Below are 25,694 nucleotides of genomic sequence, written 5' to 3' on the forward strand. Positions count from 1 at the left end.
CATTCATCAGCCTCAAAACATAAATACCAATATGTATATATATAGATAATATACACCTGAGTATAATTGCAGCCACAGGTATGTCACATACTGGTGTCTTTGCCACCAGAGGGGGTTGTAGAGCATTTGAAAGCATTGTGCAAATCAGAAGGCAAAATGTATCTATCCTTTATTAAACTAATGAAAACAATTAAGATACAAATAAAATATGCAACATTTTAGCCACTATTAATATAATAAATCATTGATTATACTGTATTTTTAAATTAGGCACATTGTTAAATGTTTATTTTCTTATTCAAATACATGCAGTCAAGAAGAATAAGAAGGCAGGTATGCTACATACCGTGTTCCTCCAGATGTTTGTTATGGCTTCTCCATTTTGGCTTTTTTTTTGTTGAATACATCATGGCATAGTGTAATATGTCATAACTTATATTTACCCATATATGTAGTGTGTATATATACTGTATGTATAGTGTTAGTCATTGTGTATATTATATATTAAAATACACACACTGACTCTAACACTTTTTATACATATTGATTCACAACAGTACAGTGCACAGAAATACACATATTCCCACATACACACACATTACTGCCTCTCTATGTAATGGTATAACAAAAATGCAGAGGCCCTCCTGCACACACTCCACCTACATACAAGGTAACATACTTACACACATATTTACATACATTTACATGCTTATACATATGCAGTGACATGTTCACAAGCTTACACATACCAACACACAAACAAACATACTTATAAACACAGTAACATACTGACATCCTTACTTACACACACATAGGAACATACTCACATACACTGTTCGGGGTTGGTGGAGCTGGTACTAGGGGCCTGTGGGGCATCGGAGCTCAGCCTCCCTACTCTCAGGTAAGAGTCATATCCCCCTGATGTCAGCCCTGCATCTTAACATTTATTACTAAATACGAGCATCTTCTCCTTTCTACAGAAAACAGGGTATATGGCAGACTAAAGCCACCCTAATTAATTCAAAATTATTTTTTTGAAAGGACCTTCCATATGTATGATACTGTCAAAAGTTTTACTATAACAATGAGATTACTATCAAGTATTTGAAAAAATGACCTGTATTGTTGTTCTGTTATGCTGTATGTATGCATGGTATGTTTTTTATTTAACTTTATCTGCATTTCTTCTTAATTACTTATACCTTCCCCAAACCATCATTTCATCAGTACATCACTTGTCCTCTAGGGACACACCTGGTACATCCATTGGTCACAAAGAGGTTAAGAGGTTTGTGGCCAGTGAAATATTCTTAGCCTTCACAAAAGAAGTAAGCAGAGTCTCGTAAGGTTTTGTTCTTTTCTTTTTAATTGGTTTGTTGAAGAGGAACTGTTCATCATTTTAGAAAAGACTGAGTATTTATTAAAACAGTGTATAAAGTGTATTTTGTTCATGTCAATCATATGTGTTTGTTTGGGGGGGGATCTGGTTTACACATAGGGGCAATTTTCCTTACAGAAGCTGATATGTGTGCCAAAAAGTGAAAGAGCCACATTATGAATGAATTTGCCGACTGGATGTTACTTCCCATTCTTCTTACCCTACCCAAACAAAGGCAAGGGGAAAAACTAAATAAGGGGAACATAACATAACTTAGTGAGGAGGATAATAATTTAACTTCTGTAAGGAGAAAGTTAAGATGGCTTTTCCCACTGGTGTACATATAAGGTAGGTTTCCGATACATACCGTATTTCCCCATGTATAAGACACAATTTTAGAAAAATTTGGGATCTAAAAATTGGGTGCGTCTTATACAGTGGTGGTAGATTTTTTTTATTTTTTTTTTTTACTGGAAGGGGGACAGGAAAGGGGACCTGCTGCTTACCTGTGTTGCTCAGCAGCATCGTCGAGGTAACACAGGAACCCAGTGGAGTCACGTGAATACACATCGCATCACATGAGTCCGCTTCGTTCCTGTTTGAGCAACGGAGAGGGAAATAGCGGCACCAGAAGATCTGCGGTTCAGGTAAGGGTGGGGGAGTAAATTAATGAATATGTGTGTGTGTGTGTGATAGCATGGATCCGTGTGTAGGGGGCACAGGGAGGCTGAAAGTGATGTGCATGTACTGGCTGCTTGAGCATAATAGCAGTGCAATTGCGAACAATTGCTAGCAGCTAACATCAATCACACTCATATTATGCCCAGGCAGCCAGTACAATAACTTTATGTAATATATTTTTTTTTTAATTTCGGCCCCCAAAATTAAGGAGCGTCTTATACTTGGGGAAATATGGTATATCTTGCATATTGAAATCTGTATACATCACTATGGTATGTTTATATAGTATGTTGAACTACAAATTGTAATAGTAGATTCAATAAAAAGATCCATAGAACGCCCAAGCAGATGGGTATGATATAAGGAGGGTATAAATACCCTGACACACATACATTGAAAGCCAATGCAGCCAACTCTCTGGGAACCTGTTCATCTAAAGTATCCAGAAAACATGCATTGAGGTTTGAGGCTAGTAAATTTCAAACACAGCAACTGAAAAGGTAATTTACAGTAAGAACCATGAAATATATGGAATTTACCACCTACATATGGTTTTGTCAAATACCATAGACACATTCAAGAACAAAGTCAATGTATTTTTAGAGAAACTCACATTTAGGAATGTTTTTTTTTCAGTTTAGTAGCAAAATAGGTTGATAGATTGGCTTTTTTAATTGTTACATAAATATAACTATAGCTTTCTTTTGACCAATAATTGTTTATAATACTGCATTTAAGCCAATTGTTCTAAAAGCAAGATATTTGGTTAGGTCCGCTCCTGTTTGCGGTCTGATTGCTGGGTACGTGCTGCTGTTTGAGTGGCCGTAGAGAGGGAAGAGCGTGATACACTTGCTGTTTCCACTATTTCAATGTCCTTACAGGTGAGGCAGGCAACCAGTTTCTCACGTGAAGCACTTGATGCAAAGAAGAACTCATAAGAAGCACCAGCAAGAAATGCACCAAGTATAGGACCTATCCAATATACCTAAGGAAAAATCAGAATGGGGTATAACAATACTGTGGGCACAAACATTACCACTTCGTATTACTTAAAGGATATCACTTGTGATATATTAAGAAGTAGTGCTTAATGACTGACCATTCTATGCAAGACTCCTAAAAGCAAAAGATTAACTAAATATGTATTTTGCCGTATTTACATATAAGATAGAATTTTGCATACCTGGGAATTTGCGGGGATTCGCCCGGAGACCCGGGAGAAGAGCCAGTTCTCCGGGTCGACACCTGAATCCCCACTCCCCGCCCATTTGGCCCTGAAATGGTGGTGTCTACTGACTCCGGGTATGGATATTGGAACCAACCCTTCATCATGAGACTCTGAAATAAGGGTTGAACCCCGAGAGTTTCCAGGTATGCTTGTAGGTTATTGTTATACCTTTAAAGTTATGATAGCTATTGTACCTTATTTTATTGAGAATTTTAACAAAAGCTTTTTACAGAACTCACCCAATGATTGTCCCAAATTCCTGTAACCACTGCTGGTCCTAATGATCGTGCTGGGTTCATACTGCCACCTGAAAAATGCCCCTGAGGTGAGAAAATAAAGAAAACAAAAAAGGTAACCGGTAAAAGGACATAACATTTGGATGTAGAATATGATGGATTCAGAAAACATACAGGCAACATTTGGTATATACAGACTTAACAAGACCACAGTGTTACAGTCAAAAATAAGTACTGTTACCCAACCAAAAAGGCTTTACATGATCCCCATGGCTTGTAGCATCTCTCTTTTACCTTAACAACGATCTAAGATCCCACACATGACTAGTTAATGCTTAACTGTTTCTCCTACATTCTATAATTCTGGTTAGTATTATCTTTTATTTATATAGCGGCAACAATTTACACAGTTATTGTAGACAATCGCCAGTGCGTTGTGGGCCGTGTGAAGGAATGAAGCCTCATAAATTATTTTTGGATTGGTACCAAAATACTAATGGGGAAACCATGTTCTTCACTATTACACACTATTTTTTCTCAGTTATAGAACAATGCAATATCATTGTCCAAGCAAGATCGATAGATTTCAAACTTAATGCTGGTGGAGTTTGTTGATCACTATTAACTAAAAGCATTAAATAAAATTACCCCAGAGAATATGTTTATTCCTTCTGTAAGCTCCGGTAAATCCTGCTTTGGTTAAGCTGAAATGTATGAATTGAGGGTGAAGTGCAAGATAGCTATTTTTTTTTCCACATTCAGGGCACCTGCTAGGTAAAGGTTGTTTTGCTGCAGATGACATTAGGCAGGGTAAATGGGCCAAATGATCACATGTTTCTAATTATTTATTAGGTGTCAGCTTATGAGTTATGGAACACAATTCTTACCGCTGCTAGACTCCCTGCAGTGACAGAGAAGCCAATGGCAAGACTAACTGGCTCTGTAGTATCTCTACGCCGTCGATCATCCACAGCAAAGATCGTAAATGCCAGCTGGAAAGTTGAGAAAACTTCCATACCCAGCGCCTGTGCAGCATTACTGTGACTGCTCACCTGTAAACGAAAAAAAACACATTGGAGCATTTTGGTTCAAAGTTTTAAAAGTGTTACCACCATTGAAATCAATGGAAAGTATCCAGTGGGTGGTAACATTCTATTTATATTCTATATGTTACTACCGTGATAAGACTATATTTAAAATTCCTCCATAATTTATCTTTATAATCAAAACCTGTATTGACTGAACAATGAGAAAAACTTTGGAGTTCTCACCAAGCATTTGTCAGTTCAGTTACCATTGCTTTTGAAAGGGACAAAATTAAGGAGCACAACTTATCTGTCCACAGCCAGTTGAAGAACTTATAAAAATGATGGATGTGTCTCCATGTGACTTCATGAACGTCTCTGTAAAAGTCCAGGTTGGCCTTCCAAACTCATTAGTAAATAACTTAAAATGATTATTCTCAGGCCAACTCTGTTAATGAATAGATCCCTTTGTGGCCAATGCTAGTCTGGAAAGCAATGAGTTTTGAAGTATGATTATAGTTAAATTTCCTTCCAGTATTTAAAAAACCTGTACTATACAATGGACTCTATTCCATAGGTGATGAAAGGAAACGCAATTAAGTCAGCAAAATGTTATGTCAAACTAACTACCCAAGCACAATTGAAGGGCAACCAAAAACATTTAGGTGTTATGTAAATCCAACAAGTGTATGTAGTTTGGATGCCACCGACTAATTATATCTACTAAATATTTATATCTGTCACCATTTTAGTTAGTAATTAATAAAAATGAACAAACTAAGAATGTGCTGATTTATTACTGCTTTAGTGATAACCAAACAAGCTGGGAACTAAAACAAAGAACAACAAAGGATCAACTGCTGGACACCTCACATGCATAGGATTCAATAAACGAACCATACTAATGCTCTGGGAAATAATGCAAATCTAGATATACCGAAGGAATAGCATTATGGCTTAAGTATAAAATCAACATGTATCAGGTATTTCAAAATGATTACATGTCATTTACACTATCTTATTGTAAATTATGCCACCAGTAAAGAAGGACATTTGGGGTTTAGGCAAGTGTAAGGGGAGTGTTATTTGATGATTTGAATTATGAATTGTATTACTTATTCCATGTACTTGCAGTACTTACACTGGTGACCAGCTGATTGCTGATGGCTGTTGGAACAGATATATAGAAAATGGCAGAAGAACATATGGCACCAAGACATTGAGCCAATGCAAAGGCCACTCCATGCAGCAGGTCCAATTTCCGAGCACACACTAGAGCAGATGTGATAGCCGGATTTAGCTGAGCGCCACTGATATCTCCAAAACATTGCACCAAGCTAACAGCTGATAGTCCTGCTGCTAGTGCTGGTTCCAGAGAGTGTGAATGTAGTGTTCCTAGAGCCAAACAGGATGCCCCCAGCACGACAGATACCAGCATAAAAGTTCCTAGAGCCTCTGCCAAAACTGAACGCCAAAAACGACGGCGCCTCAGTTCCTAGAACATAAATTAGAAAAATAATAGTAAATTAAAACCTAGAATCTACAAGTAAATGTTGTGCTAGTGTAAGTAATTAAATTACTTGTGATCTGAAACAGGGTCGGCCCTGGATGAAACAGAGCCCCAGGCAAAAAAGAAACCCTTTGCCGCTCTGCATCACACATCTTTTCCACAATTGGGCAGGCTTCTACTACAGACCTACTTCTACACATCAAGGAAATTTTGTACAGTGACAGCTGGTGCCACCTTGGTCCAGGCACCTCAAGCAGCTTCCTGACTTGCCGGGCACTAAGACTTGCCCTGATCTGAAAGTAAACTTCTAGTAGTACTCAGAAGAGACCTGCTGTATACTCTGATTTAAAAATTATTGTGCATCTAATGTAAGTTGTTCCCTGTTCTGAATGCTGGATTTTCAGGGATGCCAAAATCATTTTTGTTCTCCTTCTGTTTGTCATTCTGTACAGTCACTAATTGATTTTATGTGTTACACAGGATCATCCAATGTACTTTCATATTGCTGTGAAGTGTAAGTCCAATAATGGAGGGCTGTTTGGTTGGGATTAATACAGTAACGCATGAGAGTTGTGGTTTCATACAACTTATTTACTATGGTTTACGAAGAGCCAACCCTGGCAAGCTTCTACATCATAAACTACTGACATGGCTCAACTTAATGCCTTAATTGTGAGTTGACCTCAGATCTAGCAGCAATGGCCGTGATGCAGAATACATGAGGGAAGGAGGACCAATTGTACAGTTTTTGATATTTACAAATGGGGGTTAGAATTACTCACCAAACGGCTTCAAAACATCTTAATCTTGGGTCTTGTTGGACATTAGAAAAAACACAGCCTCATGTCTACACTTACCATCAGATTTTAAGACCAGAAAATATGATAGTATTAAAATATGTTTAGTCTTTAGTTTATGTTGTAAATAATGATATATTCCATTCTTATATAATGGCAACATTCGGTATTTAGTAGGGATACAGACTTAACATTCCATATAGAGATCTATTGCAGTATATCTCTTTTTGCTCCAACTTTACAACAAAAAGATATAAAGTTACAGATGGAATGAGGAAGATATATCTGAGGTCCTGAAAGCTTATGTAACTTTACATCTAGCTTTTTTGTTAGCCCAATAAAAATGATCAACTTCAACTAAAGACTTAATTTTTCTTATCAAGACAACGTTTAGTGCACACAGTCAGGTTTTCACAGGAGAGACTACGTCAATTAATGCAAGAGAAGGCAAGAACAACATAAGTAGACAAGGGAGAACAAGCAAATAAGAGCAAAATGATAAGTGAAGAAGAGGGAAATGCAAATGCCAGATGATAATAAAATAGTGATTCACATTAACACTATGAATTGTCTAAATCGAGTTTTCAATTTTGCGAGATTGTAACATACTGAACAAAATGAAACAGTCACTTGAGATGCTTCTCTTACCTCTTTGATAACCATCTTGTTGTAGTACCGACAAAGATGCAGCTGGCTTAGACAATGCTGTTTTGTTTAGTTCTTTTCCACATTATTATCATTGTCCATCCTATACTTACAAAGAAACATTTCTCTTAAATAAGCAGAGCACATCTCTCAATGGCTTTCTCACACTCCCACTTCTAACAACTTTTTCACATCTAGGAAAAATAAATCTTCACACAATTTAATGATATCAAAAAATAATGTTAGGAAAGTAACCATAACTTTTCAAATAAAGTATTTGATGAAAGTCATAGGTTTAACTGTAGCCCATAAAACATGATATGAAGACAAGAATGATATATGTTACAGTCCCGCATTTCAGAAACATTCAAGCAGATTGATACCTTCTTTCCAGAGTGTCGTCAATTTACTGCCGGTTTTGTGACTGGGACCGTTTTAGAGATGTCTACTTCTCCATGTGAAGTGCTCTTAGCTATAGAAGGCCCCCAGTCGCTCCACTGACCAGATCCTATTAGAATGTGAAAGGAAAGGTAAGTACAGCAGATGTCTAGGACAGGGCTTCCTCTCTTAGGTTCTCTTGGAGACCATTGTGCCAGGTTTCACGTGTCACTTTCATCTTCATAAAAAACAGCCATCAAAGCAAATTATTTCAAACATATTCAAATCCAAGATAATTAATTTGCATTTGTGTGGGCTATCACTCAATATCAGTGAGCATGATAATGAGGATTTCATAAAAAAAAAAATTATCATTAGAAATTATTGATTATTTATTAATAATAGTCCATTCTTTTATCGAAACAAAAAAAATCAAAGCTGTTAAAATGAAATTTGAAAATGGTAAGGTAAAATACACAACATAAAGCCTTAAGCAGTACTGCAAATATATAAGCATTGTCCAAAATGTCTTGGTATGCTGAAGAATTAATATGTAATTAATGTTATATTAATATTTTTTAATATATATCATTTAACAAAACGCAACGTGAGTGAACAAAGGAAAAATCTAAATCAAATCAATATTTGGTGTAAAGACCGATTGCTTTCAAAACAGCATCAATACTAGAGTCACTTGCCAACAGCATTTTTAGGAACTCGGCAGGTAGTTCATTACAAACATCTTGGGAAACCTATTACACTTCTTCTGTGGATTTAAGCAGCCTCCGTTTTTATGTAATCTCAGACACACTTGATGATGTTGAAATCAGAGCTCTGTGGGGGGCAATCAATTACTTCAATCAGATGCCTCCTTGATGGTATTGCATGATGCATAAGTATATGTTAGTACTTCTCAGCATTGAGGAGACCATTAATTATGACCAAATACCCAACTCCATTTGTAGAAATGCAGCTCCAAAGTTGCAGAGAACATGCACCATATTTCACTGTTTCCTGCAAATACTCATTCTTGTATCACTCTCCAGCCCTTAGAGAAACTATGTGCCTTCTGCTGCAGCCAAATATTTTCAATTTTGACTCATTAGTCCATTAGGTTGGCCTTGTTTCCCCATCGCAGGTATAGCTTTTGGCTCCAAGTCTTCTATGAAGACTTCTGACCAGATCTCTCTGGACAGTAGATGGGTGTACCAGGGTCCCACTGAAAATATTCTGATTGTGAAGGAAAGTAAGCAAGTGTCTTTCATCTGCAGAACTGTTTTCTTGGCCGACGACTGCGTTGACGGTCCTCAACATTGCCAGTTTCTTTGTGCTTCTTCAAAAGAGCTTAGACGGAACGTATGGAAACTCCTGTCCGTCTTTAAGTTTCTGCCTGGAAGAAACCTTGCCCTTTAGTATAACTAATGTGTGTCTTGTTGCTGTGTTCTGTATTGCTGTGGTGTATGACTTTTGTTTTCAGCAACCTTACCTTGTTAGTGAGTTTGGCTGTTCCTCCTACACAGCTATTTCTGTTTCTACTATTTAGTAGTAATGATTGTGTTTGAACCTGTTTAATTGATGTTTATTAGCACATGTTTGGTATAATTATTTATTCATACACCTAACTATCTGCCTACAAAATCACTGACTTTGTGCAAGTATACCTAGGAGACACATGGTTTCTACATTTTGGCTTTAGTTTTGTTGAATAAATCATGACACGTGTAATTTATCATATGTTGTTGTTCATCTGAGCTTGTATTCATCTAATCTTAAGACCTGCTAAGGAACAGATGATTGTTATTATGTTCTCATATGTAAAACCATAGAATTCAAAGAGAGTGTACTTCCTTTCTTTACACGACTGTAATAGCCAACATAGACTAAACAAATCAGGTTAGACAATGATTGGAAATGTGAAGCTATGATGAAAATAATTAAAAAAATGTACACCTTAAATTGTATAGGCATGAAATAGGTTAAATTGTCACTGGTATGCTATTATGCATGAGAGGGGTGTTTTTTCAGCTGTATATGGTGTGTTACATTTCTTTAGACACATAGACATTATTTGATGGTCCAAAATGTGTGTGTAAAACATGTATCTACAATACATACGCTACTGCTCTGCGCACCTCATTGAAATACTTTGTAGCTTCGTATTTGAGTTTGAAACATGAACCATGCATTTTCAAACACCTGATTACAGTGAAGGAGAAAAATATTTGATCCCCTGCTGATTTTGCCTACTGACAAAGACATGATCAGTCTATAATTTTAATGGTAGGTTTATTTGAACAGTGAGAGACAGCATAACAAAAAAATTCAGAATATAAAGCATTTCAAATAAGTTATAAATTGATTCGCATTTTACTCAGTGAAATAGGTATTTGATCCCCTATAAATCAGCAAGATGTCTGGCTCCCAGGTGCCTTTTATACAGGTAACGAGCTGAGATTAGGAGCACTCTCTTACCATGACCAAAACCCTCCACCATGACCAAGACCAGAGAGCTGTCCAAGAATGTCAGGGACAAGATTGTAGACCTACACAAGGCTGGAATGGGCTACAAGACCATCACCAAGCAGCTTGGCGAGAAGGTGACAACAGTTGGTGCAATTATTCGCAAATGGAAGAAACACAAAATAACTGTCAATCTCCTTCTGCCTAGAGTTCCATGCAAGATCTCACCTCGTGGAGTTTCAATGATCATAAGAACGGTGAGGAATCAGCCCAGAACTACATGGGAGGATCTTGTGAATCATCTCAAGGCAGCTGGGACCATAGTCACCAAGAAAACAATTGGTAACACATTACCCCGTGAAATCCTGCAGCGCCCACAAGGTCCCCATGCTCAAGAAAGCGCATGTACAGGCCCGTCTTAAGTTTGCCAATGAACATCTGAATGATTCAGAGCAGAACTGGGTGAAAGTGTTATGGTCAGATGAGACCAAAATCGAGCTATTTGGCATCAACTCAACTCGCTGTGTTTGGAGGAGGAGCATAGTTACATAGTTATATAGGCTGAAAAAAGACATGCGTCCATCAAGTTCAGTCTATATCTGTTAATTTGTTGCTGTTGATCCAAAAGAAGGCAAAAAACCCCAGTTTGGCTCTTTCCAATTTTGCACTAACCAGGGAAAACATTCCTTCTTGACCCTAAAATGGCAGTCAGATTTCTCCTTGGATCAATAAGCTGTTTCCCCATAATTAAAGATCATATCCCCGAATATTATGTTTTTCCAAGTATCCATCCAGTTGCTGTTTAAACGTCTATACAGACTCCGATAAAACTACCTCTGCATTGTCCTTACTGTAAAAACCCTTTCCTCTGCTTTAGACTAAATCTCCTTTCTTCCAGTCTAAACGCATGACCACGTGTCCTATGCATAGTCCTGTTTATGAACAGAGTTCCACACAATGGTTTGTATTGGCCCCGAATATATTTATATAATGCTATCATATCCCCTCTGAGGCGCCGTTTTTCTAAACTAAACAGATTTAAATTTGTTAACCTTTCTTCATAACTATAGTGCTCCATTCCTTTTATTAATTTTGTAGCCCGCCTCTGCACCCTTTCTAGTGCTATGATATCCTTCTTTAGAATAGGTGCCCAAAATTGCACAGCATATCCAAGGTGCTTGCATTGATTTATACAGAGGCAAAATTATATTTTTATCCCGCGAATTGACGCCCCTTTTTATACACGACAATACCTTACTGGCATTAGCAACTGCTGACTGACATTGCACATTGTTGCCTAGTTTGTTGTTTATAACAATTCCCAAATCTTTCTCATTTACCCCTAGTTCATTACCGTTTAGGGTGTAGGTTGCTTGTGTATTCCCTACCTCAAAGTCCATAACTTTACATTTATCTACATTGAATTTCATCTGCCATTTGTGTGCCCAGTCCCCCCGTCTATCTGGATCCCTCTGCAGCACTGTAATATCCTGCTCACATTGTATTACTTGTAGAACCCTGAGGGACACCACTTACCACTTTTGGCCAGCTTACCATTTATAACAACTCTCTATATCTCTAAGCCAATGTTCTACCCAAGAACAAGAATTTGCATCTAGACCAATTTCCTTCAGTTTGAATACTAACCTATTGTGTGGAACCGTGTCAAACGCCTTGGCAAAATCCAAGTAGATTACATCCACTGCAACACCCTGATCTACACTTCTACTTACTTCCTTGTATAATGCAATTAAATTAGTTTGACAGGACCTATGTTTCATAAAACCATGCTGATTTTTGCTAATAATACTGTTCTTCCCTATGAATTCCTGAATATTATCCCTTAATAAGCCTTCAAATACTTTCCCAACCACAGAAATTAAGCTCACAGGTCTATAATTTCCAGGCACAGAGTTTGAACCCTTTTTGAATATAGGAACCACATCTGCCCTCCTCCAATCCTCTGGTACAATTCCTGAAAGAAAAGAATCCCGAAAGATTAGAAACATAGGTTCACTTATTTCCTGACTCAGCTCCTTAAGTACTCGAGGGTGATTACCGTCAGGCCCCGGATCTTTGTTAACATTAACTTTCTTTAGTTGCTGCAGCACCTAGTCCTGAGTCATCCAACCACAGTTTGACTGCAATTTTTTTTCAGTAGTCTTATGTATATCCATTGCCATAGGTTCCTCCTTAATATATACTGAGGAAAAATAGTTATTAAAAGTTTCTGCTTTTTCCTGGTCCTCCTTAACCAACACTCCCATCTCTGTTTTTAATGAACCTACATTTTCATTTTTTTTTTTTGAATTTATGTACTTAAAGAATTTTTTGGGGTTAGTTTTGCTCTCTTTGAGCAAAAAGACAGCAATGCTGCCAGGGCCGGCCCGACAATGGAGCCGAGTGGGGCAACCGCTCCAGGCGGCACTTTGCCGCCCCAAGCCCCTTTTTTTTTTTTTGAAAGAGAGAGAAAGGGGCCCCTCTCTCTCTCTCCTCTGCGGCGAGTCTCCCTGTTCGGTCTCGGTGCCGGCTTGTAATGCTGAGTGCCGGAAGATCAGTTCCGCCGCTCAGCATTACAAGCCGGCACCGAGACGGAACAGGGAGACTCGCCGCAGGACTGCTGAAAGGTAAGTAAAAGGGGGGGGGCGGAGGGAGAGGAAGGGTAGATAAGGGGGGGGCATTTTAAAATTCGCCCCAGGTGGCATTTTGCCTTGGGCCGGCCCTGAATGCTGCCTATGACCCCAAGAACACCATCACCAGTGGTGGGCTGGGCCGGGAGGCCTAAATGTTTATAAAATGGCTGGCCAAGTGGCCGTTGCGGCCGCACGGCCACCATGGCGTCTTTAATGCGGGACAAAAGCCCACATTAACAGTGATCGCAGGGGTCACAACCCACGCGATCACTTCCACAGAGGCTCTGCCACTTACCTGTGCTGTGCGAGCAGCATCTTTTGTTCCACCCAGGACAAGCAGGAAACCAGCGGAGTCACATGACTTTACACCACGTCTCATGACTCCGCTCCCTGCCTGCTTTCCCGGGCGGTACAAGAGAAGAACGCAAAAGTCTGCAAGTGGCACAGAGTTATCTGCAGTTAAGGTAAGGAAGTGGGGGAGGTGGTATGAATGAGTATGCGTGATTGAGGAAATGAATGAGTATCTGTCAATGAGTGAATGATTAGTATCTGTAAATGAGGAAATGAATATATGAATGAGTGAATGAATGTTTGTGAATAATAAATGAATGAATGAATACGTGTGTGATTACATGGATGTGTTAGCGGGCGGAAAGCATTGCACAGGGATGATACCACAGGCAGGTTGTTTGGGGGCAAAGGTGGGAAGTCCTATGCTTCCATTCTGGCCGTTGGGCAGATCCTGTGAGTGAAATCTGGGTGCCAGGGGGGGCATTAATTCACGAGAGGGTGCTGGCTGGGGCATCACATTAATCAATACTAAAAGGGGTCTGGGAGGTGGGATAAATATACAATGTGGGGCTAGCTGTGCAATACACAAGGGTGTGGGCGCATTAGGGTGACTGTATTGGCCATATTTTCCAGGACACATATAGCTTTTACATTCTGCTGACCAGCCCAGATAAAATGCTACCCTGCAGTATGGGGGATTTATAGACTCATGGAAGGAACCAACTTGTCAGATATACATCCCCCATACTGCAGGGCAGCATTTTATCTATGCTGGCAGCATCAATACACAAGGTTAGCAACTGGGGCCATTACACAAAAGGTGGCAAAAACACTAAAAGGTGGGTCAACGACAAAGCAGTGTGGAAAATACTTTTTTTTATTATTGTTGTAGCTTAGCCCGTCTGGTGAGTGTCAGAGCCTGTTCTGGTTTGTATGTGTTTAGGTGTCGGTGTGGCAGAGCCTGTCCTGGTGTGTGCTTGGGTGTCGGTGTGGCAGAGCCTGTGCTGCTGTGTGTGTTTGGGTGTCGTTGTGGCAGAGCCTGTCCTGGTGTGTGTGGTTGGGTGTGTGTCGTTGTGGCAGAGTCTGTCCTGGTGTTTGCGCGTGTGTGTTTGGGTGTCGGTGTGGCAGAGCCTGTCCTGGTGTGTGTGTTTGGCTGTTGGTGTGGCAGAGCCTGTCCTTGTCTGTGTGTTTGATGTGGCAGAGCCTGTACTGGTTTGGGTGTCGGTGTGGCAGAGCCTGTCCTGGTGTGTATTTCATCATCTGTTTGCTGGCACTTTACTTTCTGTAGGAATAAATTGAACTATGGTCACTTTAAATTACAACATTTTCTAGGCCCAGAAATTAGTGATCAGAAAAGTGAAGGTTTTGTGTTATTTAATCTATTTCAATCTGCATATTTTATTAAGAAAGGATTAGTTATGTTAAATTTATAAGCTTGCGAGCAGGGCTCTGTCCAGCTAATGTATCGGTTTGTCTTAGTCTGTCAATTCTTGTCTTTTCATAACCCTTGAATATATGTATTGTATGGCCTAGCCAGTCTCCAGACCTTAATCTCATAGAAAATCTGTGGAGGGAGCTGAAGGTTCCAGTTGCCAAACCTCAGCCTTGAAACAAAATCCCTCCTGAGATATGTGCAAACCTGGTGGCCAACTACAAGAAACGTCTGACCTCTGTGATTGCTAACAAGGATTTTGCCACCAAGTACTAAGTCTTGTTTTGCAAAGGGGTCAAATACTTATTTCACTGAGTAAAATGCAAATCAATGTATCACTTATTTGAAATGCATTATGTTGCATTTTTGTTCAAATAAACCTACCATTAAAATTATAGACTGAACATATCTTTATCAGTGGGCAAACATACAAAATCAGCAGGGGATCAAATATTTTTTTTCCTTCACTGTACATAGGTAACTAATTATGGGTATGCTCTGAATTCTTGCTTTGTTTTGTGTATTTATTGGTCATTGTAGCAACAACCCAGGAATCTGAATATTGTATGCATTTTAGGTTGTGCACTCTCCCTTTTTTATATATATTTTTACTGAATCATGGTGTCACATACTTGTCAGCACTGGGGAATCATAGTGCACATTCCTTTGTAAGGACTATTATTTTTTTCCCTGCATTCATTCGTCATCTGCTTATAACTTCCAAAAATTGTTACTGTACATATGAGAGCAAGATCCCTGATATCACAATAAACTTTTTTTTCGATTTTGTTTTCCAGTGGATCAGGTCACAGAATCAGAGTACAGCTTTAAGCAAAACCACAAGCATCAGCAAAATGAGCCCAGTGTTAGGGTGAACCATAAAGAGAGAAAATCTATTGTCATGTGGACCATTATTCTATTCTGGTATACAGGGTAACTGGAGTGGAGCGAGAGTGATAAAAGGTGGGGGCGTTTTTTAATTGTATTCCAGCAATACTGTGTGGTTATAATGCTGATGCATTGCGTTCTTCAATAGAAAACCCCCAGAACAATCAGACAACTGCTATAAGCATTAAACCCATAAAAAAACGATCAAGTTCTCTGCTAAAAACATGATCACAAACACTCCACCCCATTTTGTGATGTGTCAGGCCCTGTTAGGGTCACTTGCAATAGAACAGCTTGTTTGCTGCCAGTAGTTATGCATGGCATTTGCATAGGATTCTCTAGACACCAAAATAACTTTCTATATCTTTTGTTCCCTGGTATTCGGATTCACTGGAACATAAAAAACCACTCCAGTCTTCTATCAAACAAGAGCTTCAGTATATTGTGTTAGAACGAAAAAGGTAAGATAGGCAGGTCCAACAGTAACCCTCTTTCCACCTGAAGCAGCTCTGGACAGGACTATTATGACCTGGCCTAAATTCAAGACAAAAATAACAGCCGGAGCATCACTTGATTTGCAGCAGATGCACTATAGCCTTTACAAATTTAGTACATGTGTGCAGAATATTCCTAATACATATTGGTTGTTGAAACAAGATGATACTTTGATTAAATCTGATTATAGGCATGAATTTTTATCTCGTATATATATATTGGAGGTTTTCATTGTAATTATTGGCATGATCCAAGAATCTGATGGCCCTTCCAAAAACATTATTGCCCCTTGGAGGCTTGGAATGGCTACAGATCACATGCCTGGTGAGCAATGTTCCATCTTTCTTAGTTGGCGTGCGCAGAAAATGTCTCTTGTGCAAAAATTTTCACACAGCAAAAATTTTGTGCGCACAATATCCGCGCTGCATAAGGTTTAAAAAAAATTATTATTTTTTTATTTTTTGGTGAAAAACTGTTGTGCGCACAATTTTTGGACGTGTGCGCTCTCTAAAAAACCCATTGTGCGCGCGCACAAGCGCACAGCTTAGAGGGAACACTGCTGGTGAGGCTGTTTTTTAATGGCATATAATTATTTAACATTGGGCTGGTGTCCTTCAAATGCCCAGGCCAGTTTTTGCACATTGTCCAAGCCTCTCCTCTCATTTCTCCTTGATCTTATACAAGATACACTACTAGTGCAAACAATATACGTGAGTTAACGTGTGCCCTAAATGACATAGTTTACAAAGCACTGATCTTAATTTGGGGTATGCCTTTAAGTAGTAATAGCTGATTAAATTATTATATATCCATTCCCATGAGAAAACATAGTCTATTTGATGACAAAGTGGAACATATTATGAGGAATGTATACAAATATAAGTACCAAAGGGTCAACCTACCTTCCTTTGAAAGTAGTTAGTTCAGACATAGTATTTGTCTACTTGGTTTCAGGGGAAATTACCAAAATAGAGAAAACAGGCATTCATATATCTTTACACCAGTTCACACTTCACTACAGGGATGTTTTTTTAAGGTATTCCGAGACAGGTGCAAAAGAATTCTAGAGGTAAAATGAAGCTAGAAGTGACCCTGTGGGCTAAGGAGGCTGAAGCCCTGTTGGGAATATGGGGGATGACATCAAGTAGAATGGAAGCCTCCATTGTTTAATAATGAGATGTGTATTGTGAATGTTTAGGGTTCAAGTATAGTTTTTGTGTTATGTGTGCAGGATGCACACGTTAAAAAGTAGTTCTGTTGCATCTTTTCAGGTGTTCAAGCACTTCAGGTGTTCAAGCCCCGCTTCTTTTATACTTTTTTTTTTTTTTTAATCTCATTAAATAACGTCTTTTGCCCATACTATATCTCAGTCATTCCACTCATAATATACACGTTGCTAGGTGTTGGGGCGTAACTAACCTTTTGTGATCTACCGAGTAAAACATTTACAAAAAGAAAAATGTATGCAATTTAAGTAATTCACTTTCTAAACAGGTGTCTGTGAGTTGTACTATGAGTTTTATAGTTTTAGATCACTGATATCCTTATACCTTAACCCCTTCGCGACCTTTGCCGGTTCAGGACCGTCATAACAAGAAGGTCACTAAATGACCTTTAACGGTCCTGAACCGTCAAAAAATTAAATAAGCTTAGAAAGTGATCAAGGATCACTTTCTTCGCTTAAACGGCCTTGCTGCAATGCCTCGATGTCGAGGCATTCAGCAAGGCCGAGATCGGCATCGGGGGCCATGTCTGGCCCCTCCCCGGGGCGTCAACAGCCGCCATACATTGTATGGCGGCGGACGCCCGTTTTAAAAGCGTTTAGGAGGCGATCAACGATCGCCTCCTAAACTTAAATGGTGTCGCTGGAATGCCTCGATCAGGAGGCATCCAGCGACACCAAACACTTACCTCTGGGTGGGCTGTGACCGCTCCGGAGAGCGGTCACAGCCGCCGCTGCCGGTGATCTTCGCCATCAAGCAAGATGGCGGCGGCCCGGGAAATAAAACAATAAAGACGAAAAAGTTCGCTAGAGGGTCTCCAGACCCTCTAGAGAACTGGCTCCACTTGCTGGTTGAATACAAGTACTGCATTCAACCATGCAAGTCAATGGAGCCCAGCTTTCTAATCACTATGTGATTAGTAAAATATTCAAAAAAAAATAAAAATAAATAAAAAATGGAAAAAAAAATTAAAAAAAAATGTGCTAACATTTAAAAATAATTATGCAGTGATGTCACTAGATGAACCATCCAGTACCAGCAAAATGTGTAAAAAAAAATATAAAAAAAGTATTAAAAAAATAAAATTAAATTAAAAAATAAAGTTTATTATTTTGAGCAAGTGCTAAAAATTCTCAAAAATCTCAACAAAGAGTTAAAATAAAAGCACTTCAAATACCCAAGGGGTGTCTAATATATAAAAAAAATGGCTGATGGGGTAAATTGGAGTGGCCTAGCTCAAATATAGGGCATAGGTACAGACTGACCAAAATGGAGAAAATAAGCGCACTTCCCAAATGTGGCATTTTAAATCTGAAACAACCCGACAAACCCATGCATGTCGAGTATCACTGCACTCAGGAGATGTTCCTGAACACACATTGGCGTGTTGTTTGACAGTGGCATATACCAGGACCTGTATATCTATAACTAAAGTACAATTTGTGTGGAAAAAAAAAAAAAAAAATTACTATTACAAAGTTTGACAAAGTGTAGTTCTATAATTGGTGCATGGAAAGGGTTAAAATAACAGCATTTGGAATACCCTGGGGTGTCTAGTTTTCAAAAATATATGGTTTGAATGGGTTAAATTGAGTAAACCGGCTTCAAAGATATTCCAAAGAGGAGAGGGAGGCACAATGACCAAATGACCACCTGAATTACGCATGCCCCAAAAGTAGCCTTTTACCAGCCAAACAATCTGACAAACCCATGCATGTGGGGTATCGCTGTACTCAGGAGATGTTGCTGAACACATATTGGGGTGTTGTTTGACAGTGACATATACCAGCACCTGTATATCTATAACTAAAGTACAATTTGTGTGGAAAAAAAAATAAAAAAAATTACTATTACAAAGTTTGACAAAGTGTAGTTGTATAATTGGTGCATGGAAAGGGTTAAAATAACAGCATTTGGAATACCCTGGGGTGTCTAGTTTTCAAAAATATATGGTTTGAATGGGTTAAATTGAGTTAACCGGCTTCAAAGATGTTCCAAAGAGGAGATGGAGGCAGACTGACCAGATTTGTTAAAAAAGATTTGGAAATCATAAAACGCTGCTTGTACTTATTGCCCTATAACTTACAAAAAACAGCAAAAAAACATAAAAACATTGGGTATTTCTAAACTCAGGACAAGTAGTAGAATCTATTTAGCTAGTTTTTTTACTTGCTTTTTTAGGTGAGTAAAAGATTTTTCAAATAAAAGTCATAAAATGTGTTTTTTTTTCAATTTTTCACCATGTTTTTTTTATTTTTTTTATAGTAAATAAGATGATACGATCAAAATAATGGTATCTGAAGAAAGCCCATCTTGTCCTGAAAAAAACAATATATAACTTATGTGGGTACACTAAATGGGTGAGGAGAAAATTACAGCTGAACACAAGCACCACAAAAGTGTCAAAACAGCCTCGGTCCCACAGGGTACAAAACGAAAAATGAGCCCGGTCCTTAAGGGGTTAACCTGGAAAATTCCCCAAAACAATAGGACTTTAGGGGAAAGAGGGACAGAAAGATTAAGTAATATAGTAATAAAATCCCATTCGAACCGCAATGCAAGTAAAGTTGTTTTTAGTCAGCGCTAAACGCGTATGACGCTGCAGTAAATATCTACAGACATTTTAATACCCGCTGCATTACAACCACAGCACGGCAACGCAGAATACACCGAGCATAAAACTGGCGGTGCCTCCTCCAATATGGCCGACTGCTTTTCCACAGTTTTCAAATGTCAGGTGACGCTAAGGCGGATTCCGCTCACATGCAAGATGGCGTTGCCCATGAGGGCAGTGATGTCGGGGAGTCGTGCTTTGCGGTGTTTGGGGGCTCTCGCCCCTTTAAGGGATTTTTCCCGTGTCCCGTCGAGGCGGGGTAAGAATTGGCCCCGTGTATATAATACAGGGGGGTTTAATAAGACGGGGCGGACATTACATAATACTGATTTGGCGTAAACGCGTATATAGCGGTGCTGAAGTCATTGCACTAGAGCTTACTGTCAGCCTCAAAGTCATCGACTTCTACGTTTTCTCTCTGTTGTCCGGCCGGAAATAAGTATTTATTTTCCATGAAGCGGTTTAAAAACCTGAATCCTCAACACGTGACCATTAATGGGGACTTTGGTAGAAAGTTGCAGTTCTTTCCCTGCCGTGTGTTTAGTGGCGGCTTTAAAGCTTTTCCACGTTCCATATTTAGTGCTATTATAATATATAAGCTCGTGTATGTATTAAATTGGCTATTTCCTAAGTTACACGTAAAGCTGTTCGGGTGGAAATAAATAGGCACCCAGACTCCCGTAGGATTAACATATTGTCAGGGACCCTTTGGTTGTAATGGGAAGGTTTATTGTAGTCCATTAAACACACGCTACGGGTTTAGAGTATATTGAGTGTGATGAGAGTGAGCAACGTATTTATAACGAGTCAAAAACACGTAAGGTACGCCTTCTAGAGTTAAGTGCCTCTAGCAACCCACCTCATAATTAAACTTTAAAAGCATTTATTTTATAACAAATACAGATATCTTAATTTATTTTGGCTAAAACATATCAGTGTTTGATAGAGCATCGTGTAAATGGATATAATTAAGATGAGCGTTGCATATGTTTTAAGAATTTAATTGAAAAGTAATACATTAGAAATGATCAGAATGTATCTAAAATATCACTGGTTTCTCAATGGTAGTATTTTAGATGTAATGAAAGGTCCAGATCCTTCTTCAAAACATGACAATAATTGTATTATTACCTAAAAAGAATGGAAAAATGTATACTTGACTGGGCTTTAAGGTTGATGGACCTGATTTCTTTTTGTATTGGGGCACTCATGAAATATTTGCTACAGGGGCTCTTTAAGTTTGTTGCTGCCTTGCAGGGGCATTCTTGACTAGCTTCCTGACAATCTGGTCACCCTACTATAGGGGTATACACAGGGCCGGCCCAACAATGGAGCCAAGTGGGGCAACCGCTCCAGGCGGCACTTTGCCGCCCCAAGCCCTTTTTTTTTTTTTTTAAAAGCAAAAGAGAGAAAGGGGTGCCGAGTGGTTTTCGCATACCAAGCTGTCAGTACCCGCTCGGCGCCCCTCTCTCTCTCCTCTGCGGCGAGTCTCCCTGTTCGATCTCGGTGCCGGCTTGTAATGCTGAGTGCCGGAAGATTTCCGGCGCTCAGCATTACAAGCCGGCACCGAGACCGAACAGGGAGACTCGCCGCAGGACTGCTGAAAGGTAAGTACAAGGGGGGGCATTTTAAAATTCGCCCCAGGCGGCATTTTGCCTTGGGCCAGCCCTGGGTATACAGCTTTTTGTTCTTAGTTTAATATAGTGTAAGCATCAGGCATATCCTACTGTGCCTAGATATTAATGCATAACAGTTACACATTTTTCCTCTACAGTGGCAATATAATTTTTCACACAGTACACACAGATAGTATAATGCTGGTAGATCGTGTATAAGCTTTGAAATAAGAAATTATATGCATTTGTTAATGTCGTTTCAGAAATCTCCTTCAAACTTGATGAGAAGACTGCACATAGCAGCCTTGACTTGTTCAAGAAAGACACAGGAGTTATATATCGAATACTGGGCATCGACCCGTCAAAGGTTTCCCAAAACCCTGAGCGTTTCCGAGAATGGGCAGTAGTCCTAGGTGACACTCGCGTAGTGAGTGGACGCCATTATTGGGAAGTGACGGTGAAACGCTCACAAGAGTTTCGCATCGGTGTTGCAGATGCTGACATGTCCCGAGATGAATGCATTGGTGTCAGCAACTGCTCTTGGGTCTTTGCCTACAGCCATAAAAAGTGGCATGGTATGCAGGCAAATAAGCTAATCCCCATAACAAACATCGGCCATCCAAGCAAAGTGGGGCTGCTCCTTGACTATGAAGGGGGGAAGCTGAGCCTTGTGGACTCTGAAAAAGGCTCTCTAATCCACACTCTTACTGCCAATTTCCGAGGTCCAGTTGTGCCTGCGTTGGCCCTGTGGGACGGAGAACTAGTCACTCACTCAGGCTTGGATGTCCCTCATAACCTGTGAGACCAATAGGTGTTGATGCAAAGTGCCTCTTCTCCAAGCATCATGTATTCTGCAGCGTTATATTTCACAAACATTATATTAACCATGTACAAAATATACATTTTCCAATGTAACACAAAATGTCTGCACTACACAGCTTTCTCCTTCACAAAACAATGACTTTGAGCTGGTGATCAATGTACATGTACATCTTTCAATTGCCAAAGATACATATGCAGTAATAGCTCTTCAGCGGTTTTTAAATGTAACTTCACATATACAGGAAAAACATAGCAGTATCTATTATATACGGATAAGCCTCAGACAAATCTGTTTTGCTTTTGATGGATGATACATTTTTATATAGAATATTGCCTTTCCAGGCTTGGAGGTGTAAAACCGACCAATTTCAAGAGGTCACATTTATGAAGGGCAGTTGGGCAGATTCCTAAATGTTAGGAAAATCAGACATTTTTATTGCGACTTGCGCACATTTAGGAGCTGGTTTTGGAATTCAGTTTTATTATTATTGCCTACTTTATGCAATCTAAAAATATTTTAGACCGAAGTATTGGTTTCACTGCATCCCGCCCTGCTTTAATGTGGTCCTTTCGGTTTGCAGTTTGAAATTTACCTTAAATTACCTTAATTTGATCAGTGATAATTTTATGGATTGTATTTGAGATGGAACAATGCATCTCAGTGACTTAACTATGTATTATGAATGGTCATCCACAGTGGATCCACACGGGTATCCTTCATAATGCAGCTTGGTTTAGTGAATAAACAAAACAGACAGACCTACCAGTATGGTATCAGGGAAATTTGCTGACTAAAGCTGTCAAACTGTTTTATAGGGCATCTTCTTCTCTACATTAAAGTGCTGTACCTCTGATGCTTGAAGTTTTCTACAGTTCCTATACATGCTGTAGAAATTGAATGCATTTATCATTTTATTATGTTCAGCAAATGGGGATAAAGTACATCAAGGGTGGGTCTTTATCAGGGGTTGCTTGACTCACAAGATAAAAGTACAAATCTGTTTGAGCTTTGTGCTAAACAAAAACCTGTTTGACATTATTAGTGTGTCTGGTTATTCATTTGACAGAACAGTAATAATCAATTTTATTGACAGACGTACGTTTCCTGTTAGTAGTACTACTTCCCCGTTCCCCTCATTCTTGATTCTTATTGTTGTGTGAGCTTTTATCATACCTGTTATACTTTACAGATGTTACATCTGCCTTATTGTGAGGTTAGCTTGCATCTCAAGAGATTTTAATGTATTTTAGCGACAGGAAACCTGCTCCTACAATCTTAACAAAAACAATTATCTATACCAAACCCTAATAATGTAAAATAATAATCAGGCTTTTGATCAAAATCTTACATTGATTTATCTGATTGGCTGCTAAATTGTACTAATTTTGCCAAGCCCTTTTTCTTTTTGTTGCCTCCCCCACCATTATACATTATAGCATACATTTTTGCTAAAAAATGAAATATATAATCATTTTGGAACAGTAACATGCCTTTATGGTAGTGTTCTTCATCTGTTTAACGATTGACACAAAATATGTATTTAACTGTGAAAGTCTCCATGTATCATCTGAATCTTTTTATAGTACCATCAGCTGTCCAACAAATCTCAAGTATTCCCAGTGACTTCTGGATCTCTAGCCAGCTGGACATGGCTATGTGAGTTGGAACCTGATTTGATTTAGAACATTTGCTGTAGAGTGCATTTAACTTAACCCCCTCAAAGGTTTTTTTCATACAGAATACCTGTTTGCATGGATTATTTGACAAAACTATGAACCAACGTAAAACAAACTGGTATGAGCAATTCTCTTTGCGGTTATTTGTCCCTAATACAAAAGATATTGAGTCCAAGTTTTATCTGTCTCCATTTTTTTTTCTTCTTTGGTCACTTAAATGGACCATGATCACCACCTAGTGTTTTTTTGTTTATTGAAAAGCATTTTTCCTGTGGCTATGTTCTTTTGCCCTGCTCCTTCTCTCCCCTACAACTCAGGTAAGGTGTTTTCAAGAGTCACCAGTTTGTGTTTACGGTGGGACTCTGGCAGGCCCCCTGTTTTATCAGACAGCCTAGCTGGTTCAGCCCTGCAGGAGCCAGTTTGCAAGTAAATGTTCATAAAATATTGAGGTGGCTAAAATATTTCTGGATCTAAAAGACAAATTGTGTTGCGTCTTCAACTGTCCAGATGGAGTCATTGCCTGGTCGATCATAAATTCCATGCCGACTAGACTATTCATGACCTCTGCAAGGAAGCATACCTCCATTTTATAGGTCATTCAACCTTTTTTTGTAGATGGGATGGTACGGATTCCACATGGCGGTCTTTAGGACTTGGGAAAATATTCTGCATGGAAATCTGTTGAGAAGTTAGTCTGACGATGCTATGGGATGGCTTATGTCAACCATTAGGGTAACACTAAAAACACAGATACTCTTTGTAAGGTTTCCAAAATCCTTTAAGGGCAGAGGATTTCTGCTGTTTTCATCCCAGGAATGGACAATTATCAGATTTCTAAAATGAAACCCAGAGACATTTGAATATTTTATTTATAGAACCCTTGCCTGTTACAGGCAAAAGAACAGGATATATATGGAAAAGTATAGTATGCCTAATTCTCGTGTTCACAAGTGTTATTCAAAAATAAATAAAAGTGATAAAGTTGTGCTTTACTTCCCTAATGACCGCAGCAGCCCAAAAGACACTCTTCCTCAGGGTGTGAATATACAGATAAGCAAATGGTTGGGGCGCAGGTACATGTAAGGGAAGAGTATAAATTCTAAAAATATATACCCTGAATTTGGTGAACAAGTAACATGTCCATAATAAAGGAAGGGTTATCAGAAATAAACATATATTGTCTGATAAATAAACATAAGCAAATATTTTTTTTTAAATCTCTTTCAGTATTGCTGATCTTATTTACTCTCAACATTATCCTGAACCTGGTTTCCATGACTCAAGGCAAACTATATTTCTGATGTATTGCTCCATTATGTATTTGCTTGTAAACATAGCAAAGGACCTAATTTAAAAGACGTCTTTTAAAGTGTAATAATCTATACCAGGTTCAACGTGATTCTTTTATGATAGACTTTGTAGGGACTGTTGAAGGCAGTGAATTGCATAGACCTAACAGGAAGTAGCCTGTGCGCCAATTAAGCACTGATTCTCATGCACACAGCTTTTTATTTTATTTTTTATAAAATGTGGAGCATTCTAAAATTAACCTCTATTACAGGGCAGTAGGAGGCTCTGTTTTTATACTCAACCACCTTGACTGAATGTAAACATGTTTTGTTTGTTATACAGTCTTTAGCTTTGGACTTGATCCATTTATTTAAC

At 38.9% G+C, this 25,694-nt stretch overlaps 2 protein-coding genes across 2 annotated transcripts; one reads left to right on the top strand and one right to left on the bottom strand.

Moving 5' to 3' along the window:
- Positions 1-2,825: 2,825 nt before the first annotated feature.
- Positions 2,826-13,350, bottom strand: LOC149277382 (aquaporin AQPAe.a-like). Its single transcript, XM_089502975.1, has 5 exons — positions 13,267-13,350; positions 5,690-6,043; positions 4,411-4,575; positions 3,527-3,607; positions 2,826-3,044 (listed from the first exon to the last, which is right to left on the bottom strand). The coding sequence occupies exons 1-5, from the start codon at positions 13,348-13,350 to the stop codon at positions 2,826-2,828; spliced, it is 903 nt and encodes a 300-aa protein (XP_089359101.1).
- A 6,720-nt stretch (positions 13,351-20,070) lies between these two features.
- LOC149277383 (SPRY domain-containing protein 4-like) lies at positions 20,071-22,332 on the top strand. The gene is made up of 2 exons (XM_089502995.1): positions 20,071-20,173; positions 21,794-22,332. Exons 1-2 carry the CDS (start codon positions 20,071-20,073, stop codon positions 22,330-22,332), a joined length of 642 nt encoding a protein of 213 aa, XP_089359121.1.
- Positions 22,333-25,694: the final 3,362 nt, after the last annotated feature.

This window comes from Sceloporus occidentalis, unplaced genomic scaffold, assembly GCF_023333645.1.
Source record: "Sceloporus occidentalis isolate IW3139 unplaced genomic scaffold, rSceOcc1.0.p SCAF_215, whole genome shotgun sequence".
NCBI lineage: Eukaryota > Metazoa > Chordata > Lepidosauria > Squamata > Phrynosomatidae > Sceloporus > Sceloporus occidentalis.